Raw genomic sequence first — 19,160 nt, 5'->3', positions numbered from 1 at the left:
CAAAAAGTTTTAATTTTTTTTTATATAATTTAGGGCATAAATAAATGGGGGTTATGGTTTCAACGGCATTTGTGTACTAGCGTTTGGAAGCTAGTCATTGGCCTAATTCTCTTGATTTTGTACATTACAATGTATTATCAATAGCAGCCATTGAAATACCTAGGCATCGTTTAATCTTTGAAAGGGACTATACTACGTAAGAACATTTTCCAACTCCTCTCAAATTTAAGAATAGCTACAAACATTCAAGCTCCAAATTTTTTTTTTTATTATTATTTTTCTATCAATATAACAAGTGAAAACGATGCATGTCATTATGGGGAAAAAAAAGAGATGCAACAAAAGCTAGCATGCATGATGTTCTTCTAGATTATCCTACATCTATTGACAGTGTGGTTTATAAGGCCAAAAATTTGACAGGGTCCCTATTACGACGAGAACCAGTAAAATAAAAAGCATTGTTTGACGGATTCAATTAGTGGAATTTGATGAAGGAGTTAGAACAGGAGAGGCTGATTGGATGTATTATAGTCCTTGATAGCAAGGTTGGCTAGCTAGTGGGCTTTTATGGGTCCTTTTGAGCGAGAGAAAGTGAACAGGTTCAGTGCGCATGTTGAGTGTAATAATAATACTATAGTATTCACTGTCGATGTTACGGTATAGATTGCATTGAATTCAACGGTTGACATAGCCCTTCCACCAGCAGCCGTATCATTAGCTAGAAGGGAAGGGGTAAATTTGACACTTAGACTCAATTTATTTCATTTCTCTGCACGTCTGTTTGATAATATTAATTATTTTAATAGCTATTACCTGTTCTAATATTCGTTAATTATTCTACTACTTGTTAGATGTTAGTTATTGACCCTATTCAGCAATAGCTTTTAAAGCAGTGATAATCAAAACACTATCCTTTTTTATTTATATTATTCAATAGTATATAGTATTTTTAGAGATTGAGAGAGTAATTTATGAAAAATTACCTCTCTTAGCTTTAGTTGAAGGAGCGTCTAACACTATTTCTTTCATTTATACAGTTCGATGGTATAATATTTACACTAATATTTAGATATTGAGAGAATAATTTATTAAAAGTTACCCTAACAAAATAGCTAACCAAATAGCTAATATGTAATATCTAACAATTAACCACTATTAGCTAATCCCTTAACCTCTAAAAACTAATAAGGAGAGTAACGTTTTATGAATCACTCTCTCATTTTCTAAATAATAGTATAAATATTATGTCACCGATAATATTTTGAATAAAATTAAAATACTAAACGTTACATTAAAAGTTATTGCTGAATAGAATTTACACAGTATTATATTAGAGTATATATTTATCTTGATATTGGGTCACTTATAAATATCTAATCCTGCAAAATTTATGCTTGAAGTATTCATTTCACACATAAGGTGGTATAATATATCATATCGACAGCAATGTTAAAAATAATGACTTGAACAATTCTATTTCTTAAGTTAACTTTTAATATTAAGTTATATTCGGTTGATTTCTTCACCATGAAATGAAAGTTTAAAGGAGTTGCACAAAGGCTCAATAAGATTTTGCAAACAAATTAGAAATAATGATTATGAAAATGATTTACTTTTGAATGCCAATGCAAATAAAAACTGAATCACAAAGCAAGCAAGTTAACTCTTCTTTGAAAATTAATTAAATTCTCGAACAAAGTTTGCAGGAATACTGTGATATTTACCATTTGGGAATGAAAACTATAATTTTAGAATACCAAATAAGCCAGGTACGTACCCACCGTTTTGTTTCTTTCATGACCAAGCCTTTTACTTTGATATCATTGCGCACCGTTTTGTCTGTAGCTTGAAGTAGAACTTGTTCCTTTCTTCCTGTTTCACTTTAATTTCATTTACCATGTATGATCTGTAAAGACACAACGATGAGGTTTAATGTTTATATATGATTAATTTACGTTAAATCAAGTTAATTTCAAGAATTTATATCAATTATGATTTGTTAAACTAATCGATCATCTAATTAAAGTACCCTTTTTTTTTTTCATAAAGCAAACTTAATTATCGATGATCACTTGGATGTATATCACTTCTGTTGAAGTTACATTGATAGAATTTAGCACAAAACACAACATGGACTGGTTAATTATTTTGTCTATACAGGCATCCTGATCTATATGTTGGTGTCCAGTAATCTGATCCTGTATTCTCATGGTAAACTTGAGGGGTGCATGAAATAGGAACTAAACAAAGACCCCTGCTCCTGAGATCAAGTTTTACATCTCCCTTTTCTTTCTTTTCCAAGCCTCCCCATGGATCCTGAGATTGCACCAAGAAAACTCATCAGCTTATCTAAAATTTTTGGTATCTTTTAGCCTAATTTCTAATTAATGTGCCGGCGATTGCTTACCTTGTGTGAATTGTTCTTCAGGTAAGGACTACTCAGTAGCTGCACCCAAAAGCAAAGTGATGGCCATCAGGGTAAACATGTATAGATATTAAAACATTTTTTTCCCATTAAAATTGAGAAGTTTTTAGCCATTTTTCAGGTATCTAATTGGTTCCACCATGATTGAGCTCATATATCTTTACTAGCTAGCTAGTTACAACTTACAAGCACAATTATAACTATAGAACATTTATTTTATTCTTTTTTTTTATTATTATTCTAGCTAGCTCTTTTGCAACAGAGTACTTTTAACAGCTACCACTCTCCTTTGCTTCCAATATTTAAAAGCAGAAGCATATACATAAAAAGATGGAGAACGCACTGTGGCTTATAGTCAATGTCATGATAATAAATTAATCATTATCATCTTCACTAATCATGTTATTATAATTAATCAATTTCTCTCTTTTTTCTACCATTGATATTTTCTTTGATTAAGTTTCATGTATTTGTATTCTAATTATCGAGGAAGGAAATTAATTGTAATTACCTGCACTTGCTCTTGCAGGAACTTTATATACTGAATTGCTTCTAATAGCACAGAGGCTGTATCAGTCTGAAAATTAACCCCCCAAAATAATGGAAACCATCAAAAGAAGAAAAGTTAAGGTATATAATATTTTTAAAATTAATAATAATAAAAGATCGTAATAATAAACTTTTCTAATTTCTTTTTATGATCATAAGGAAAAGCCATATATACATAGTGGCCACTCAGTTTACCTTTCCAAATGGCGACACAATTTGTTGAAGGGCTGTGATTCTGTCCCCAAGCTTGACTTTTGGTGCCTGCATCTGTATAAACAAACATTTTTTTTTTCTTTTTAAATGAAGTTTCTCACTGGCGATAAACATTATATTATTTAATTCCTTACTTTTTTTTTCTTTGTTTTCTTGTCAATATATATTTATACACATATATTATAATAATAATAATTATTATTATTATTATTGTTATAAGCAAGCTAATTTTATTGATAAATATGTAGAAAAATTTAGTATGTATTATCTAGCTATAAAACCAGTTACCTATCCTATGACAAAGCATGTTAAATGAAAAATTACGTAACAATATATACATACCTTTGCAGATGAAACTGTAGAGCTCTCATGCTTGGGCTTTTTCAGGACAATCTCTGAAGTGTCTTCCGATCTTTTCTTCTTTCCTTGACTTGTATTCCCCTGTCCTCTTCCCGTCTGCATGCAATATATAGGTTTAATACGTTAATTACTCAATATGTTGCTTTTAAGAGAGTCATTGCTAGATGATTTGACCAATAAAAAGTAGGAAATATTATGTGTCAATGGTGCCCATCAACTTACTATCATTCAAATAAAATAAAACTTTTTATCTGAATGGAGAAATTTGTCTATATAGTTTATGGTGAATCAAGCTCATCTTGTTTTGAAAAACAATTAAATTTTATTATAAATTGAATTAAAAAAAAAATTAATATGATACATTAAGACTAACTATAGATCTTTCTTGTTCATTCTATCTAGATCAACTAAATCCTATATCAAGCTCATTTAACTTGGACCGACTCAATTAACACATTCCAAGAGATAATTAGATAGTTTATGAATTGAAACACATTATCTAAAAGAAAAAAGAAGGAAAAAAAAAACGTAACGCTTTCGTCAGCTTACCGATAAAGACGATTGAAGTCCTTGCTTTCTACAGTCTGATAAATTCAAGGATTTAAAGCAAGGCTTATGCCCTTGAATATCAATTAATGGCTTGCTATATCGACCGTTAAAAGTTGCACCATCAGTGAAATTTCTCGCACTTGTGCATGTATTATCTGGCACTCCATAATAGTTTTTGCTATTATCAGCCACCATCGATCCGCTACTAAGGCCTAGATGATATCCAACACCATTACCATTAAATGGCCTCCTTAAGATGTACCCTGGAGCATCAACATGGCGATGTTCATTTTCTACCTTTAGATCATGGCCATAACACGATAAAAACCCAGATTTTTTATTCATTCCCGTCTCACACGATGCAGAATCACTGTATGTTTGTGGCTGCGAGTAGTGATTTACAGATGAACTCAATGATATGTTGCATGTTATTGGATCGACGGTCTCGCGGCTGACTACTACTCCTGGATCAGGTGGGGCAATAGACCAGTTGTTGATCAAGTTGGACAGCTTGGTCACCCTTTCACTTTCAATCAAGCTCTGTTGATCAGTACTAAAACCGTTAATATGCTTATGATCAAAGCTGGTAAAGGAAGGGGATTTTGTGAATTCCCAGTTGTTGTTCATTTTCTTCATGTAGTCGCATTCAGGTTCGAATATCCCTGATGAGATACGCTTTGATGATAATGCGACAAGTAAGTTTTCTTCAACATCTTGGATGTTGTGTAGCTCTCCGTTGCTTCCGCCACCTCTGCAAGATTTAGCACCAGATCGTTAAAAGGGATAGAAAGGCGGAGTTGCCATATACATCCATTGTTTTTACTGTTACAGCCCTTCTAGCCTTAGCTAAACTCATAATTCTTGCTAATTACATAAGAAAGTAGAAAATATAAAAGGAAAAACCTTATAACCTGTAAATCCCTCCATGTGCACCTACCCATTATAGAAACTCTTCTTCTTTTCTTGAGCTAAAAGATTCTTCTTTCCACTCAGCATATTCAAATATATTTGAAGATAGGTATAACGATTACGAATCATAGTTATGATATTTATATATATGCTAAGTTTATTAGCTTAATTATTTGCGCATCTATAGAAAAGGGAAATCAATAATAATATCTATGAAGCTTACAATAGAATATGACTCCATAGTTGACTATCAGAAGCATGTTCTCCCATGAACTCGGAAGGAGAAGAAGCAGCAGGTTCAACGAGTCGGCGAGAGGACTCAACAGTTAGCCCGGAGTGATTGGAAGCATTAGTAAAAGATGTAGACATGGAAACATCCTCTTCACAAGAAGAATTGGAACTAGGGTTTGGCTGGTGCCAAGGGCTGCAGGTAGTGGAATTATTACTATTATTATTAGTCCATGAAGAGAGAGCGCTTGCATGGCGATGAAGATCCCACCAGCCGGCAGCAGCAGAAGGCGTAGAGGAAGACATAGCCACAGAGCTCTCACTGCATTCTTCAGCCATATCTCTCTGTAGCTCTTAGCTAGTGGAAAGAAAATGCTTTATGCTTAATGGGTAGCTTTCTTTCTCTTTCTTGCTTTCTTTCTTTCTTTGTTGGTGGAGGAGGTGGGAATTTAAGGAGAGGGATAAAATGAGAAATCCATTGGTGGTGACGTAGGTTTACAGGTTATCGTATGTTATATACATACATCAATGATATGTGGGAGACAATAAAATATGCAACCTGAGTTTTTCCACTAAGGTTCGTGGGCAATTATTATATAGAGGGAGGGTTGGGCCAGGCTGCAGGAAGGAAGAGTTTTGGATAGCCTTATGGTTGCTGCTTGCTACTTGCTCTACTTGAGGGTTGTTGGATGAGTTTGGTTTTACTGTTTATTATGTAATTGGACAGAATTGTGCCTCTCTCTCTCTCTCTCTCTCTTGGCGTGAAAGTATCATACCCACAATTCTTTTGTCGTGGATAAGGTATGCATATATATATGTGACATTACTGGTTCGTAAGCAAATGGAGTTTGTAGAAGCAATATGCAAGTTCTTCTATTAATCGTCTTTAACTCAAATTTCTTCTGCTAGCTAGCTACAATAGATCGTTTCTATCGATTGTTTACATCACTACTGGATGGCCTAATAAGTAAATTAATTAACTCCTAAAATTTGTGATAATATTAATTTTTGTTATAATTTATTTAACCTCGTATATATAAATTTATTTTATTTTACTTTTTTAGTAATTTATTATCATTTTTTGTAAACGATAATAAGCATTGTTTTTTCCTCCATTTTTTTATATCTAAATTTCCATTTTAAGAAGCATTAGCAAAAAAAATTCAACATTTTATAAGACTAATAATAAAAATGAAATTAAAAAATACAACCCTTAAGGGGAAAAAAAAAGAAAAAAATAAAGAAAAAAGTTTTTTTTTTTCCTTGGTACAATGCTACTTGCTAGCAAGTGTACAAATTGTCATAGTGGACCTTTTCTTGCAGCAGTTTTGTAAGGCACCTGAAACAGCAACAGCACGATAAATAAATAAAGTAAATTTGAAAAATATATGATGCTTGCACATTGTCGAGGGATCTAACAGCCTTTTTATTTCAAATCACACCTTGTTATGAGGAATGAAAACAGTGCATCATTCATAATATGACACATGAAGATTATTCATAGGTAACTTAAATCATAAAAAAAAATTAGAAAAATGAAGAATTTGAATATTTGATATAGGTAGAATAAATAATGATTAATTTACATGTAAATCGACTTCTTATCACCTTTTTATCAGAAATTTAGAGAAGCTAAAGTGCTCAGAGAGCATTCAAAATGAACCTGTCAAGTTTCACATAGACCATTCTTATTATTTTCTTTCTTCATTTACAAACATATTGATAATTAATTCCCATCAAATCAGTATTCTATCACCCTGCAAAAGAAAACCCATGTGTGCCAATTTTCCAGAAAGTAGAAACAAATATTATGGCTGGCTAGACAAATTAGTTTTTGAGGCCATATATATAATCGCAGATTTGTTCCTTTTTCCTTCATTAAAGTTAAGATATGCTATTTTGTTTCGCAGAATATACATAAATTCCAAGAATTTATAGCAACATAGATGCATGCATGTACTTAGGGAACAAGTCTTCCAGTGTTCTTGTCTGTTTGTATATGTGCTTATGCCAACGTGCACGTCTCTATTTATGGAGAAATTATATAGTACATAGGTTATTCCACGTAAAATAGCCTACATGGAAAAGTAAACTAATAGTGACTAAACATATATACATGGTGAGTCTCAAAAAATTGTAATCACCATATAGTTATTTTTTTAAAAATTTTATTAACTATATTTGTATACTTATCAATCTCTTATTGCTCTGTCATTCCATATAAAATACTGACATGATATCAGTATTTCACTGTATAATTTTTCCTTTTTATGGGTGCATATATATTATTTGGAATAATTGTTACCTACACCAGGTATATACATTTGATTCATTTTGTCTTAACTTGTAAGAATTTCATAAATATCTTTGTAATATAGTGTTAATTAGTTGAAGCGCTACTAAAATAGTGCTATACAAATAACCTTGCTTGTTCAATGCACATGTCTACACATATATCACAAAATCATTTGACTTACATTTATATACCCTCCTAAACTAGCAATACAACACATGCATGCATGTGTCCCTTTAAGCAGAAGAGGTCCAGAGCACCTCATGATGAATCCCATTTCATTTTCAATTCCATGGAATCATAGAAGACAAAATAGTCAAGCACCTGGTATAAGTATAGTGCAATTTTGTCTGAGGCTGTTTGGATTTTTTTGAAGTATAAGCAAGTTTGAATATATACATATAATGTCTAATTTGGTTTAGTTTCAGTGGTCAAAAACAGATTGTACATCTAGCAAATTTAAGTTTGACTATCCATTTTCTAATTTTCCTATTAAAAGAAAATTAACTCTATATGCTTATTCTTTATTAGTCTTGAAAAAAAAATAGGCTTAACTCACTCTCAAAAGTTAACTCAAGGAGTGAAAGTTTATTCAAATCTTATATATAATACAACCACCCTGTAACATCCCGTGCGGAAAGAGAAGGTCTTCGCTGGAGTGGTCCTCTGGGAGGGCAAGGCTCACTGGTGCCCTTGTCCAAATGGGATGCAGAAATGAACCGAATCATTTATTGAAATGGGAGAAACTAATCACTAGAGGCGTCTTTTGGTGGAATGGCCTAGAGAGTTTGAAGAACTCCGGGATTAAGCGTGCTCACTTAAGAGAAATTCTAGGATGGGTGATCTCCTGAGAAGTTCTCTATTCCACCTATTGGATAAAACTGTGAGGCTCAAGATGGGTTGGGTGATGTGGCCCAACCGCAAGTGCACGAGTCGTACAAGTAATATAGAAAAGATATCGTTCATACGAGGAGTTGTGTTGATGATTAAATTTTGATATAAAAATTGACTAATTTGAATTATTTTTGAAATTAAAGCAATAAATTGATAGACATTAAAGTGTGAAATCTATATATGCAAAATTAATAATCTATTCAATAATGTAATTGATAAGTGCATAATTTATTAATTTACTCTCATCACATTCAGTGTTTTTAGTGTGTTTTTATGTTTAATTTAGTTGGTTAAAATATATTTATCATTTAGGTATATTTTTAGATAGTTTTAGAATAATTGTGTTAAATGGAGAAATTTTCAGTATTTGACATTTGCTGTATTTTTCAGATATTTCTAAAGTTATAGGTCTCCAAATTGAGTGCTGTTTAATCCATTGAAAAGCTAAGATAGAGCACTTCAAATAATAAAGAGAGACTAAAGCCCAAATCAGTCTCCAAGATTGACAAAATGAGATATAGATCTATTGCAAAAGCCCAGACTTGATGTGTCATGACTAGTTTCAGTATTTATTTTGTATCTAGAGTTTCAGAGGTCTAAATGAAGTAAGACCAAGCCCAATTAAACCTTAAGAGCCATCTCTACAACTTCTATGAAGGGCTGGACACGAGATGAGGCCATTTTAATTGTAAAAAATGGCAATAAAATCATCACTATGGGTTGGACCGTCTGTCTTAATCAGTCCTGGTTTTTGGGCCATAACTTGGGCTGTAGACCTCGGATTTGGGTAAATGAGAACCCGTTGGAAAGCTAAGAAATAGAGCTACAACTTTCCTGAAGAGGGCAGAGGCAGATTCGGAAAGGAAATCACTAAAAATCAGCTTTGATTTCAGAGACGTGAATGCAGGCTAAAAATCTATCTTTTGAATGTTAAAACTTTTTCTAGTTTGATTCCTATCTTTGAGATTAGGTTTTTTATTATAAATCCCTTCGTTCTCCATTTTTTTTTAGATTTCTTCTCTATTTTTTTGTAAGCCATAAACATGAGTGGCTAAGTTCTTAATTCAGTTCAAGGGATTCAAGTTCTTATGTGTGATTTGTGAGATCAGGTTTTTAATTTAATTTATGTCTTTTTGAATATCTATTATTTTCTGATTTAATTGTTTTTTATCTATTGAATGATTTGCTAAAAAGGCCTATTAGTTAATTGTTTGATTTGATCAATTGCTAGTTCATCTTCATAATCCGTAATTGTTGTGTCAGATTGAACATGAGTAACAATTAGGTTTTATTGATTATAATCCAAGTTTTCGATAATAACCTACGGAAACAATAGGGTGGATTAAAAGATTTATGCTTCATAAATTGTTGTTCAGCTTAACTACTTCCTTGTCTTAAAGCGGTTATTAATTTGATGAAGATTGCTTAATACCAACTCAGTTAATAATTAGAGTCAATAAGAGTGCTGAGCTCAAATTTATGAGTATAGGGAAGTCAGGGGTTTACCTTGCTGTTTGGTAAATCTACATTAAGTTCACTAAGATATAATTGTATTTCTTTTGTCTATGATCGAATCAATGCATTGGAATGATAATTACCTAGGACTGAAATTTGTTTAATTTGAGAGTTTCTTATTTAATTTTAGATATTAATTTTTTATTTTTTATTTCTTCTTTGGATTGCGAATTACCCTCCCCCCAACCTTTATTTCTTTTTCCATTACACAAGTACATGAAATTTAATAATTCAGTTTCTAGGGTTCGACCTGAACTTACCACTTATTGCAGAAAATATTTAACAACTAGTAATTTCAGTTAATTAAATTTCTGGTGGATTCGACAACCATTAGTAATGATTCAACTAAATTTGCAACAAATTAAAATAAGCAAATTAAAATATGACAATATTTAAAATGGCAAGCAATTAAATTCGATTAGAAATTAACAATGATAAAAGGGGCGATTCTGGAGTTTGGGAGTTCATATTCAAACTATTTTGGGATTTTTAAATTGGTTATCCAATCTTATGGAATTTATGGGTTTTAAGGAGATTAATCCTTAAATCCTTTCAATACTCTTTCAAGTGAGATAAAGAGTGCCTTAATCAATCTAATCCTACTTTCGTGGAGTTAAAATTAATCAAGATCCATTAAGTTCCTTAATTAATCTATAAATCCTCTTAATCTTTAGTCTATTTCTAGATCTAAGTTAATTAAGTCCAATTTCTTGATTATCTATCAGAAGATTTTTTCCTTTCGGTGCTTCAACCATGGATTAAGAACAATACTTAATGGAATCCTACACTAAGCATGTCATTGAGCACATAAGAAATGAATAAAACTTCATCAAAACCACAAAATATGGATTACCCAATCAAAATCCATAAAATATCTCAAATATTACATTCCAACTTCAGAATCTAATGTAAACTACTCACTATCCATAATATTTACAAGAAATTCTGAGTTAATATGAGAATAAAACTTGAGTCTATGCTAAGAACTAAGAAACCCAATACAAGAAAAGTAGGAAATAGGGAAGAAAAGAAGAAAACTCTAAATCTGATTCAGAAATGGAAAAGTGACGTTTCACTCTCTGTTTTTCTGACTCTCCTCTGCTGCCGCTCTTTTTTTCCCTCCTCTTTTTTTTTTTTTTTTTTTTTGAAATGAGATAAGGACATATATATATATATATATATATATATTTCTGACAAGTAGCCCTAAAATGGTGTGTTTGAGATGAAGTTCACGTGAGGAAAATCTTCTGCCAGCTTGTTATCAAGAGTTGCACAAGTTGTGCAAGTTTCTTATACAAATTCCATGCAAAATTGGTGGTTCCAAGTATTTTCCGTGATGTTGCATAAGCTATGCAGGTTGGTTGTGCAGTTTCTTCAAGCTTTGGAGACTTCTATGAAACTGCATAAGTGGACTGCATAAGTCTACATAAGTTATGTAGATCCTTATGCTGTTTTCGGCAGGTTTTGGATTCTCTGCGTGAAGCTGCATAGGTAGAGTGCGAGACTACATAAGTTATGCAGTTTTCTGTGAAGCTGCATAAGCAGAACTTGAACTTGCATAAGTCATGCAGAGTAATTATGCAGGTTTCGGCATGTTTTGGAGTTTGCTTCTTCTTCTTGTGTATAACTGCATAACTTATGCAGCAGGTTATGCACATTTTGGCCATCTTGCATTTTTCAACTTTCAAACTTTGTTTTTGATATTTTTGGCTGTAGAAATCACTCCTAATTGGTAAAATTTCTTTTTAATCCCTCAAAAACATTATTTTTGCTACAAAACAAAGTAAAATTACAAATTAATCCAAAAATTGACAATTATGAAAGCTATCTAAATAACTAATAAAATTGGTTAAAAGTGACTGACAAGTGAATGAAATGGCCATGAAATCTAACCTAAATGACTATGCAAAATGTATGTATCATTGGGCCAAAGCGGATAATTTCTATAGTGATTAGAGCAGGGTGTTACACACCCAATATGGGATAATACATTTCCCTCAAGTCTAAAGATAAACATTTGAAGCATGAAATTTAGAAACACATTTATGAATAGCCAACATTGAAACGGGTAAGCCTAACAGTTTATTTTCTCTATAATCATATTATTTAAAAATTCAATTACTCATACACCAAATAAAAAGTTATGATTTTTTTAAAAAAATATTTCAAAATTATATTTCATTCTCATTCTTAATCAAATTAAACTAAATATGGCCAAACAAATTTTGAGTTTTTTTTTTAATTTTCTATAAAATGGCATGTATAAGTCTAGCTACTACAAGCTACCCCTTATAATGATTACAATTATACTATTTTTTAATCATAGGATTAATGACTCTTGAGTAAGGTATGACCACAAATTGAAAACTTAATGGTCCATATATATGACATCAAAATGATCAAATATGCAATACCATAGTATTATATTTCAATAATTAGTGTAAAAGAAAAAACTGACATATATATAATATTATTTTATAATAAATAATAATAAAACCTTAGCCTCTTAGTTATTAAATCAAATCCCTTTCAGCACAGAAAGCTACTGTTATTAATTATAATTGAGTGAACATTGTGGGGTGTTATTAATTATAAAAGATGTGGCAATCTCTACACATCAAATTCCACTTAGAATTTTTTATACTTCACCTTTTCCCTTCCCACTTCTTGGATTGCCATTGGCTATGCCTACCCTTTAAGTTTCTTCATTAGACAAAACTCACATGGAACTCCTCGTTATAATTAGCCATTTGATTCATGTTAATTACTTAATTAACGTATTAAATTAAAGCAAACTCTACCCTTTATTCATAATTTTTAATAATTAACAAGCTAAGGTTTTCGGCGTGGAAATGGTGGATCAATCGAAAAGGGCGTAGCCTCTTCCTATAGGTTAGGCGGCTGTATCTTAATCTTCATCTCCTTTTAAGTACTTTTTAACGAATAATCATGATACCAAAAATTTCAATTTTTTTAAAAGAATTAGAATTGTCGGTTTGTAAGGTTTGGAGCAAATTAAAAAAGATATATGAATGGATGATTTCTAGCATTTTCATCACCAAGGTGAGAAAATCCCTATGTGCTGTCTTTCTATTAGTTAGACAAATTGCTTGGTTTGATAGGTTTCGAAGTTCCAATCTAATTAACAGTTAATTCATAGGTGATACAATTGTGTTTTCCCATTGGTTTGGATAATGAATTTTGTGTTATATATAAGACTTGAGTAAATATCTTTCTTTGAACTAATTTTTAGAGTAAAATTAGGCTCGATTCATTTTCTAGTATTAGAACCTATCTAGTTTCAATATTGGACCACCTACAGATGTATTTGCTTACAAATTTCATACTTCAGATATTTATACCTGAATGTGAAGAAGTGCATTATTCCACATTAATTTAAAATAAAGATTTTATTTTATATATAAGATTTCGGTAAATCTACTCTCTTCAAACTAGTTTTTAAATGAAATTAGACTCGATTTATTTTCTCAATAAATTAACTTTAACTCAAGTCAAAAGCAACATAACACTATCAATTACCATATAAAAAAAAAAAAAATAAAAGCTAGGCTATAGTTAATTTGTAGACTATTTTAATTTTTTAAATTTTAATTAAAAATTTAGTCTAAAATAAAATAAAAATTGCAGAATAAAATTCAAAAATTTATGATGTCTTAGTACATAACTTAGATAAGAAAATTTTGTTAAAAATTTAAAAAAATATGTATTTTCATAAGTTAACTTAAACGACTTATAAATTTAATGATGGGATGTTTATATTTTAGTTTTGAAAATCTATACAATTGAAATAATAGTCTAGACTGTAATGGTTAAATGTTTGCATATATAAAAAGTCAGCGATTAAAAAATTCCTATAGTCTTCACTCATTAGCAATGTTTGATCTATCCAAACAAAATTAAAAATATATCAATTGGTAAATCACACCTCAAAGTTTCCTCCCCACCCATGAATTTGTATATTTTTAATTTTGTTTGGATAGATCAAACATTGCTAATGAGTGAAGACTATAGGAATTTTTTAATCGCTGACTTTTTATATATGCAAATATATATATATATATATATACCATTTACAAATTGATGGATGTGGAGGAAACTTTGATCGAGGTGTGATGATTTATATTTTATCATACATTTGAGAGAAGGGGAGTTGAATATAATAATTTGTTTTTATCTAAAATTGGTCCATTATTATTTAAGATATAAAATATGTGATAAAAACTTATCTATTAAATATATGAGTTTTACATGTTTATATTTTAATTATATGATTTATTAAATTTAGACAAAATTTTATTTAAACATAAAACTCCTTGTCCAATATATATGTAATTACTATTGAATTATACCTAGCACTATAAGTGTAAATGATATATCAATTGGTATAAGAGCTAATCAACATCATTTCTTTCTTTCTTTTTCTTTTCTAATTTCTTAAGCAGATCAAACTTTTAGTCTTATTATTATTTAATAGAATTTTGTAGGTAAGGAAAAGGAAAGATAGAGGTTGACCCCATAATGTAATATGTAATATATATTTAAAAATTAGAAGTGCAAACCTTCTTCCTAATCTTTCCACTTATATTATTATTTTATTTTCTTTAAATTATATAAGTCTTCCTTTACGAGAACAATTCTAAATGAGTTTTGCCTTCTAATTCACTAGTTATGTCATAAACATCATTATTTTTCCTTCATTCTCTTCACAATCCTTATCTTTCATCATTTATTTAGTGTAGATGAAAACTCATCACTCAAACAGCACTATAATTAATTATGGACAAAAGGAAAGATAAATTTATCTTCATAAATTATAAAATTGTCTCTATAAATTATAGAGACAACATTAATTACATCCTCTTTATTATCACAATTTCCGTTAACTATATATATATAATTGTAATAGCTAGCATGAATGCTTTATTTATTCCAAGAATTTTCAGCGTTAGGACCACAAGCAAGCAAATTATAGCACCCCTAATTTTTAAAATAATTATTTTATATGAAAATATTAATACTTTATTATATTAAATATTATGGAAACTTATTTGAAATTTTCTGAATTTTAAAAATTGGGTTTGATTTTCTTAAAATAATAAATTTTATTAATTTTTAGAAATTAATTTAAAGATCACATGATAATTTTAAAAATATATTTGGACTTCACGAATTTTTTTGAGTTTTCTGGATTTTTTTTGAAATTTTTGGAGCTCGTTTTGGGTGCCAAGGTAGAGTAAAAATTTAATTTTGGGTATCTTAAATTGGACTAGTTGAATTGAACTAGACCGAATCAGACCGGTGGAATCGGACTGGCTCTTTTCTTTCTTTTTCTTCCCTCCTTCGGCATGCCTTGACACCACCCCTTTTCCCCCTCGATTTCTCTCTTCTCTCTCCTCCCCTTGTTGGCCAACCAGCCAACGCCCCTTCCTTCCCCAGTCACTGGCGCACCTCCACCCAACCCTTCCCGCTGCCGGCTGATGTCCCAGGTGGCCGAAAAATCGTACCAAAGTCCTCCAAACGCGCCGTGCGACTTTTCATCTTCCCGGCCAATATCCGATCGAACCGGCCACTAATTGGACCTGGTCTTATCCCAAACACCTTCTACTCCTTGAGAGCTTTTCATAGACAATAAGATTACAAATTTTCATCCAGCAGATTGTCCAATTTTAGTCCGGAAAGTTTTCGCCTATTTTGATTTTTTAGCTAAATTTCTCCCAAACCGAAAACCCCGCAAAAATTCTAAGAGTAGCAGCGTGCTCCACTTGATGAGAGTTTCGTGGCAATATAAATTTCAAAATTTTCCAAAATTGAAAATTCAATGGGTCCCACAGACTTCATAGTATTTTTTTGGGCTTTAAACAAGCTTATTTAATTTTGTAAAAATTATATTCTAACCCCTGGTATTATGAGCTTCACGTAAGTACCTTCGTTTCATAGAAATTTGACAGCGCCCGGATATGCAATTTTGGGCCGGACAGACAAACTGCTGAAGTCGTTTTAGAATTGGATTGGAATTGTGATCCTCCCCACCATTTGCAGATGCTCCGAACATGTTCCAAGCATCGGAATTGGCGTAGATAAACTCAAAACTTATGTTTTTTTTATTTACCTAGTGTCAAATTTAGAATAAAAATCTATAAAATATTCATGGGTAGCTAGAAAATTATAATTCCTTGTGCATTAGCTTTATAATATTGCTAAGGATCATAGGGCAAAATTTTAGAGCTTATTTGAATGATTTTTATAAAATGTTATTTTTAGGAACTAAAATGTAATTTTTCAATTTTATGAGTATTGCCCGTTTTGGAGGGCCCAGGAGGAGGCATATGATATTGATGGGATATGGATTAAGGTGTATGATTTAAAAGTGTTATTTGAGCCATTTTATAAGTTGGGTAGGTCCTAGTTACAGGGAAAACTCTATCGAATTTTCGGCAAAACCTAGGCTGTCTTTGACTCTTTTAAAGTTTTATTTTAAGTAAATATTGATTAGTTTGTAATATAATTATTTAGGTGAGCTGCGTCAGCCTTCCTCCTCCGTCCAGCTGCCGTAGTGACTTGTGAAGTACAGTGAATAGATATTGATTGTACTTATAATTTCAATATTATTATGTATTCAAAGCATGTTCATGCATCATTTATTGATATATGTATATAGTTATTTACTAGACACGCCTTGTATTGCATTGTAATTGATGACATTGCTGTGGTTGTTACTTTATGGCGATCTGGAGCTGCTGCATGTGTGAGTTGGTGTGCATATAGTGTGTATATGAATGTGAGTAGAACGGGTAGACGTGGCTGGAGTTTAATTCGCTGGGACCCGATTCTTATTATGAATAAGTCGGGGTAGACATAGATCGAGTTGATGTCGCTGGCCCTCGCATTTGAATATTAAGAGAAAGTTCGGTTTTGAGTTAATCTCGCGGGCAGATGTTGAAATTAAGAGAGTTGTATAGGGGATCAGCTCACATATATATATGTGTGTGAGTATGGATTTGACACACGGGTGTGTGAGTGCTCCAGATTGCCTTTGGTGTGATTATAACTTGAGTTGTTTGAATTATGTGAAGATGTTATATTTCATTCTTAGAGATGCACTAGACTTAGATAGTTATAGAAATTGTATATAAAATCAATATTTTACTCTATGAGTCAAACGCTCACTCCTATTCACCTCATTTTTCCAGGTTAGAGGAGGGTTTTTCTTTTCTTGAGTTTAACTTGCTTCCTTCCTCGCACGTCCATTAGCTACTACATCAATATTTTATGTTGTTAATTTGAACTCTAGAATTTCTCATGTGCTAGGATTATCATATTTGGTTTGGGAATAGTAAAAGATTGTTATTTTAAAATTATAAACTTAATATTATACATATATGCTGAATGGAATGGATATTTATGATGGATGAGGGAGTTGAGTTTCCATTAGACTTCATTGATTAATTGATGATTGTAAGGGTGAGCTGAGCTTCCCAAATTTGTACATTTTGTGATTAGAAGTCGGATGAGTTGAGAACTGCCCGTTGGATGGTCCAGTTTATGACCGGACTCTGTCCAGTTGATTCTTTGAAATGAGACTTAGAATATGCGCTTTACTGTTTGACTAGAATAGTTATGACTTATTACTGATTGGGAGCTTTATGCTAACCTAAGTTCTATTGACAGTCCAGCCTATAATTTGGATCATGACACAAATGTAAATATATAATTTATTGATCAATAAGCTTTTTATTATAATTTAAAGGCCATGTCCATCCAAGCATGCATAAACGGCCACAAGGCAATGAAAGGAAAAGTGAAAAAGATAAGCATCTAGCTGCATAAAATCAATATCCATGCGCTGCTCCTATTGACATATATAATTAATATTCAGTGATTTTTTAAGGCTATATATATATATATATACACACACACATAATGGTAGAGATTAGTTATATTTTGATTGGAGCCGTCCAGCCGTACGATTCCCCCAATATTGGAAGGTGTATTTCTTCTACACACCCAATAGCATTTGACACCCTTACAGAAAATTTAGTACCTCAAACTCGAAACGTTTCAATAAAATGAAAAACCTTTTTCAAAGTTAGGTGAATTACGTACCTCATTGCCCCATTGAAACCCAATAAGAACTCCACTAATATAAACCTTAGTGGTATTGGCATGGCAGCCCCTTTGTCCTATCTGGGTGACAATGCTTTTAACTTTCTGATAGAGTCTATGGCAAGGGTTTCTTGACACGTGCAAGAGGTGTGCACGGTGTTAATTATACCTATCTTTTTCTTGAAATGAGACAGGACAAGAGTAGACATATTCAGACTGTGCAAATAACACGCCAACTTTTAAAAAATATTAAAGTTATTGTCAACAATATTTATCATTTTTATATTCATATTAATGAAATACAGAAATAATTAATGTGTAGTGGTGTATTGCTTGTTTGCATACAACCAGCAACCTTATATTAACATAAATATTTTTGTTGACCTATCTTGGGTTATAAGGAGTGTTCACACACCTCTTTAATCAATAATTTCAATATTTATATAATTTAATAAAATATTATTATTATCTCACATTAATCAAGTATAAAATCAAGAATGCTAAATATAAAAATTTAGATAATTCTTTTATTTAATTAGCTTTTTAAAATTGAATTATGCCTAATACATTTTTTATATGTGATATCAAATTCAATCCTTGTATCGTTGTTGAGTCTGCATATATTTAGTCCTACAAATTTTATGCTATGCACTAGCGCGATGGATTGTTGTTCCACATCAACTGGCTACAGGACAGTGCTAATTTCTTATATCCTTCCTCTTGTATCTTTAGGTGCCCAAACAAAGTGTTAGGGATGAAATTTGAAGTATATATGATACTACATAGTGCAGTTCGAACTTTCTGCTGTCATATTTTTCTATGCTAATGGTTTTTCTAATTTTTCATCTCCAAGAAAACCAATCATTTCTGTTGCTTGCAGTTTGACAAAATCCTGGATGAAATTATGTCATTCGGAATCTCTTATATTTACATAAATACAAGCATACTACTATAAGAAAACATTTAATGGAGGAAAAAGATTTGAATCAGACATTAAAAACTCAAGCTGATCTTTGGAAAGGACATGAACTGGATTGATTAAGCCCTTCATCAACTGATCACGAACCAGATGAAAATCTTGTTTTGTTCTCTCTTGAAACG

General features: G+C 31.5%; 1 protein-coding gene across 1 annotated transcript; it reads right to left on the bottom strand.

Annotated features, from left to right (window-relative positions):
• Nucleotides 1-1,519: 1,519 nt before the first annotated feature.
• On the bottom strand, nucleotides 1,520-5,711 carry LOC110648292 (transcription factor bHLH111). The gene is made up of 7 exons (XM_021802466.2): nucleotides 5,229-5,711; nucleotides 4,097-4,847; nucleotides 3,530-3,643; nucleotides 3,170-3,241; nucleotides 2,937-3,002; nucleotides 2,408-2,446; nucleotides 1,520-2,316 (listed from the first exon to the last, which is right to left on the bottom strand). Exons 1-7 carry the CDS (start codon nucleotides 5,570-5,572, stop codon nucleotides 2,140-2,142), a joined length of 1,563 nt encoding a protein of 520 aa, XP_021658158.2. The 5' UTR covers nucleotides 5,573-5,711; the 3' UTR covers nucleotides 1,520-2,139.
• Nucleotides 5,712-19,160: the final 13,449 nt, after the last annotated feature.

The sequence above is a fragment of the Hevea brasiliensis genome, chromosome 15, assembly GCF_030052815.1.
Source record: "Hevea brasiliensis isolate MT/VB/25A 57/8 chromosome 15, ASM3005281v1, whole genome shotgun sequence".
NCBI classification, from domain to species: Eukaryota; Viridiplantae; Streptophyta; class Magnoliopsida; order Malpighiales; family Euphorbiaceae; genus Hevea; species Hevea brasiliensis.
The sequence above is the reverse complement of the archived record's forward strand: the minus strand, read 5'-3'. Positions and strand labels throughout refer to the sequence as shown.

Bases quoted from the DNA above. Each gene is read 5' to 3' on its own strand.
- LOC110648292 (XM_021802466.2), bottom strand. From the start codon at position 5,572: ATGGCTGAAGAATGCAGTGAGAGCTCTGTGGCTATGTCTTCCTCTACG. The intron at 3,242-3,529 runs GTATGTATATAT...TTGTTTATACAG, and splicing joins CTACAGTTTCATCTGCAAAG to ATGCAGGCACCAAAAGTCAA. The intron at 2,317-2,407 runs GTAAGCAATCGC...GTGCAATCTCAG, and splicing joins TGAAGAACAATTCACACAAG to GATCCATGGGGAGGCTTGGA.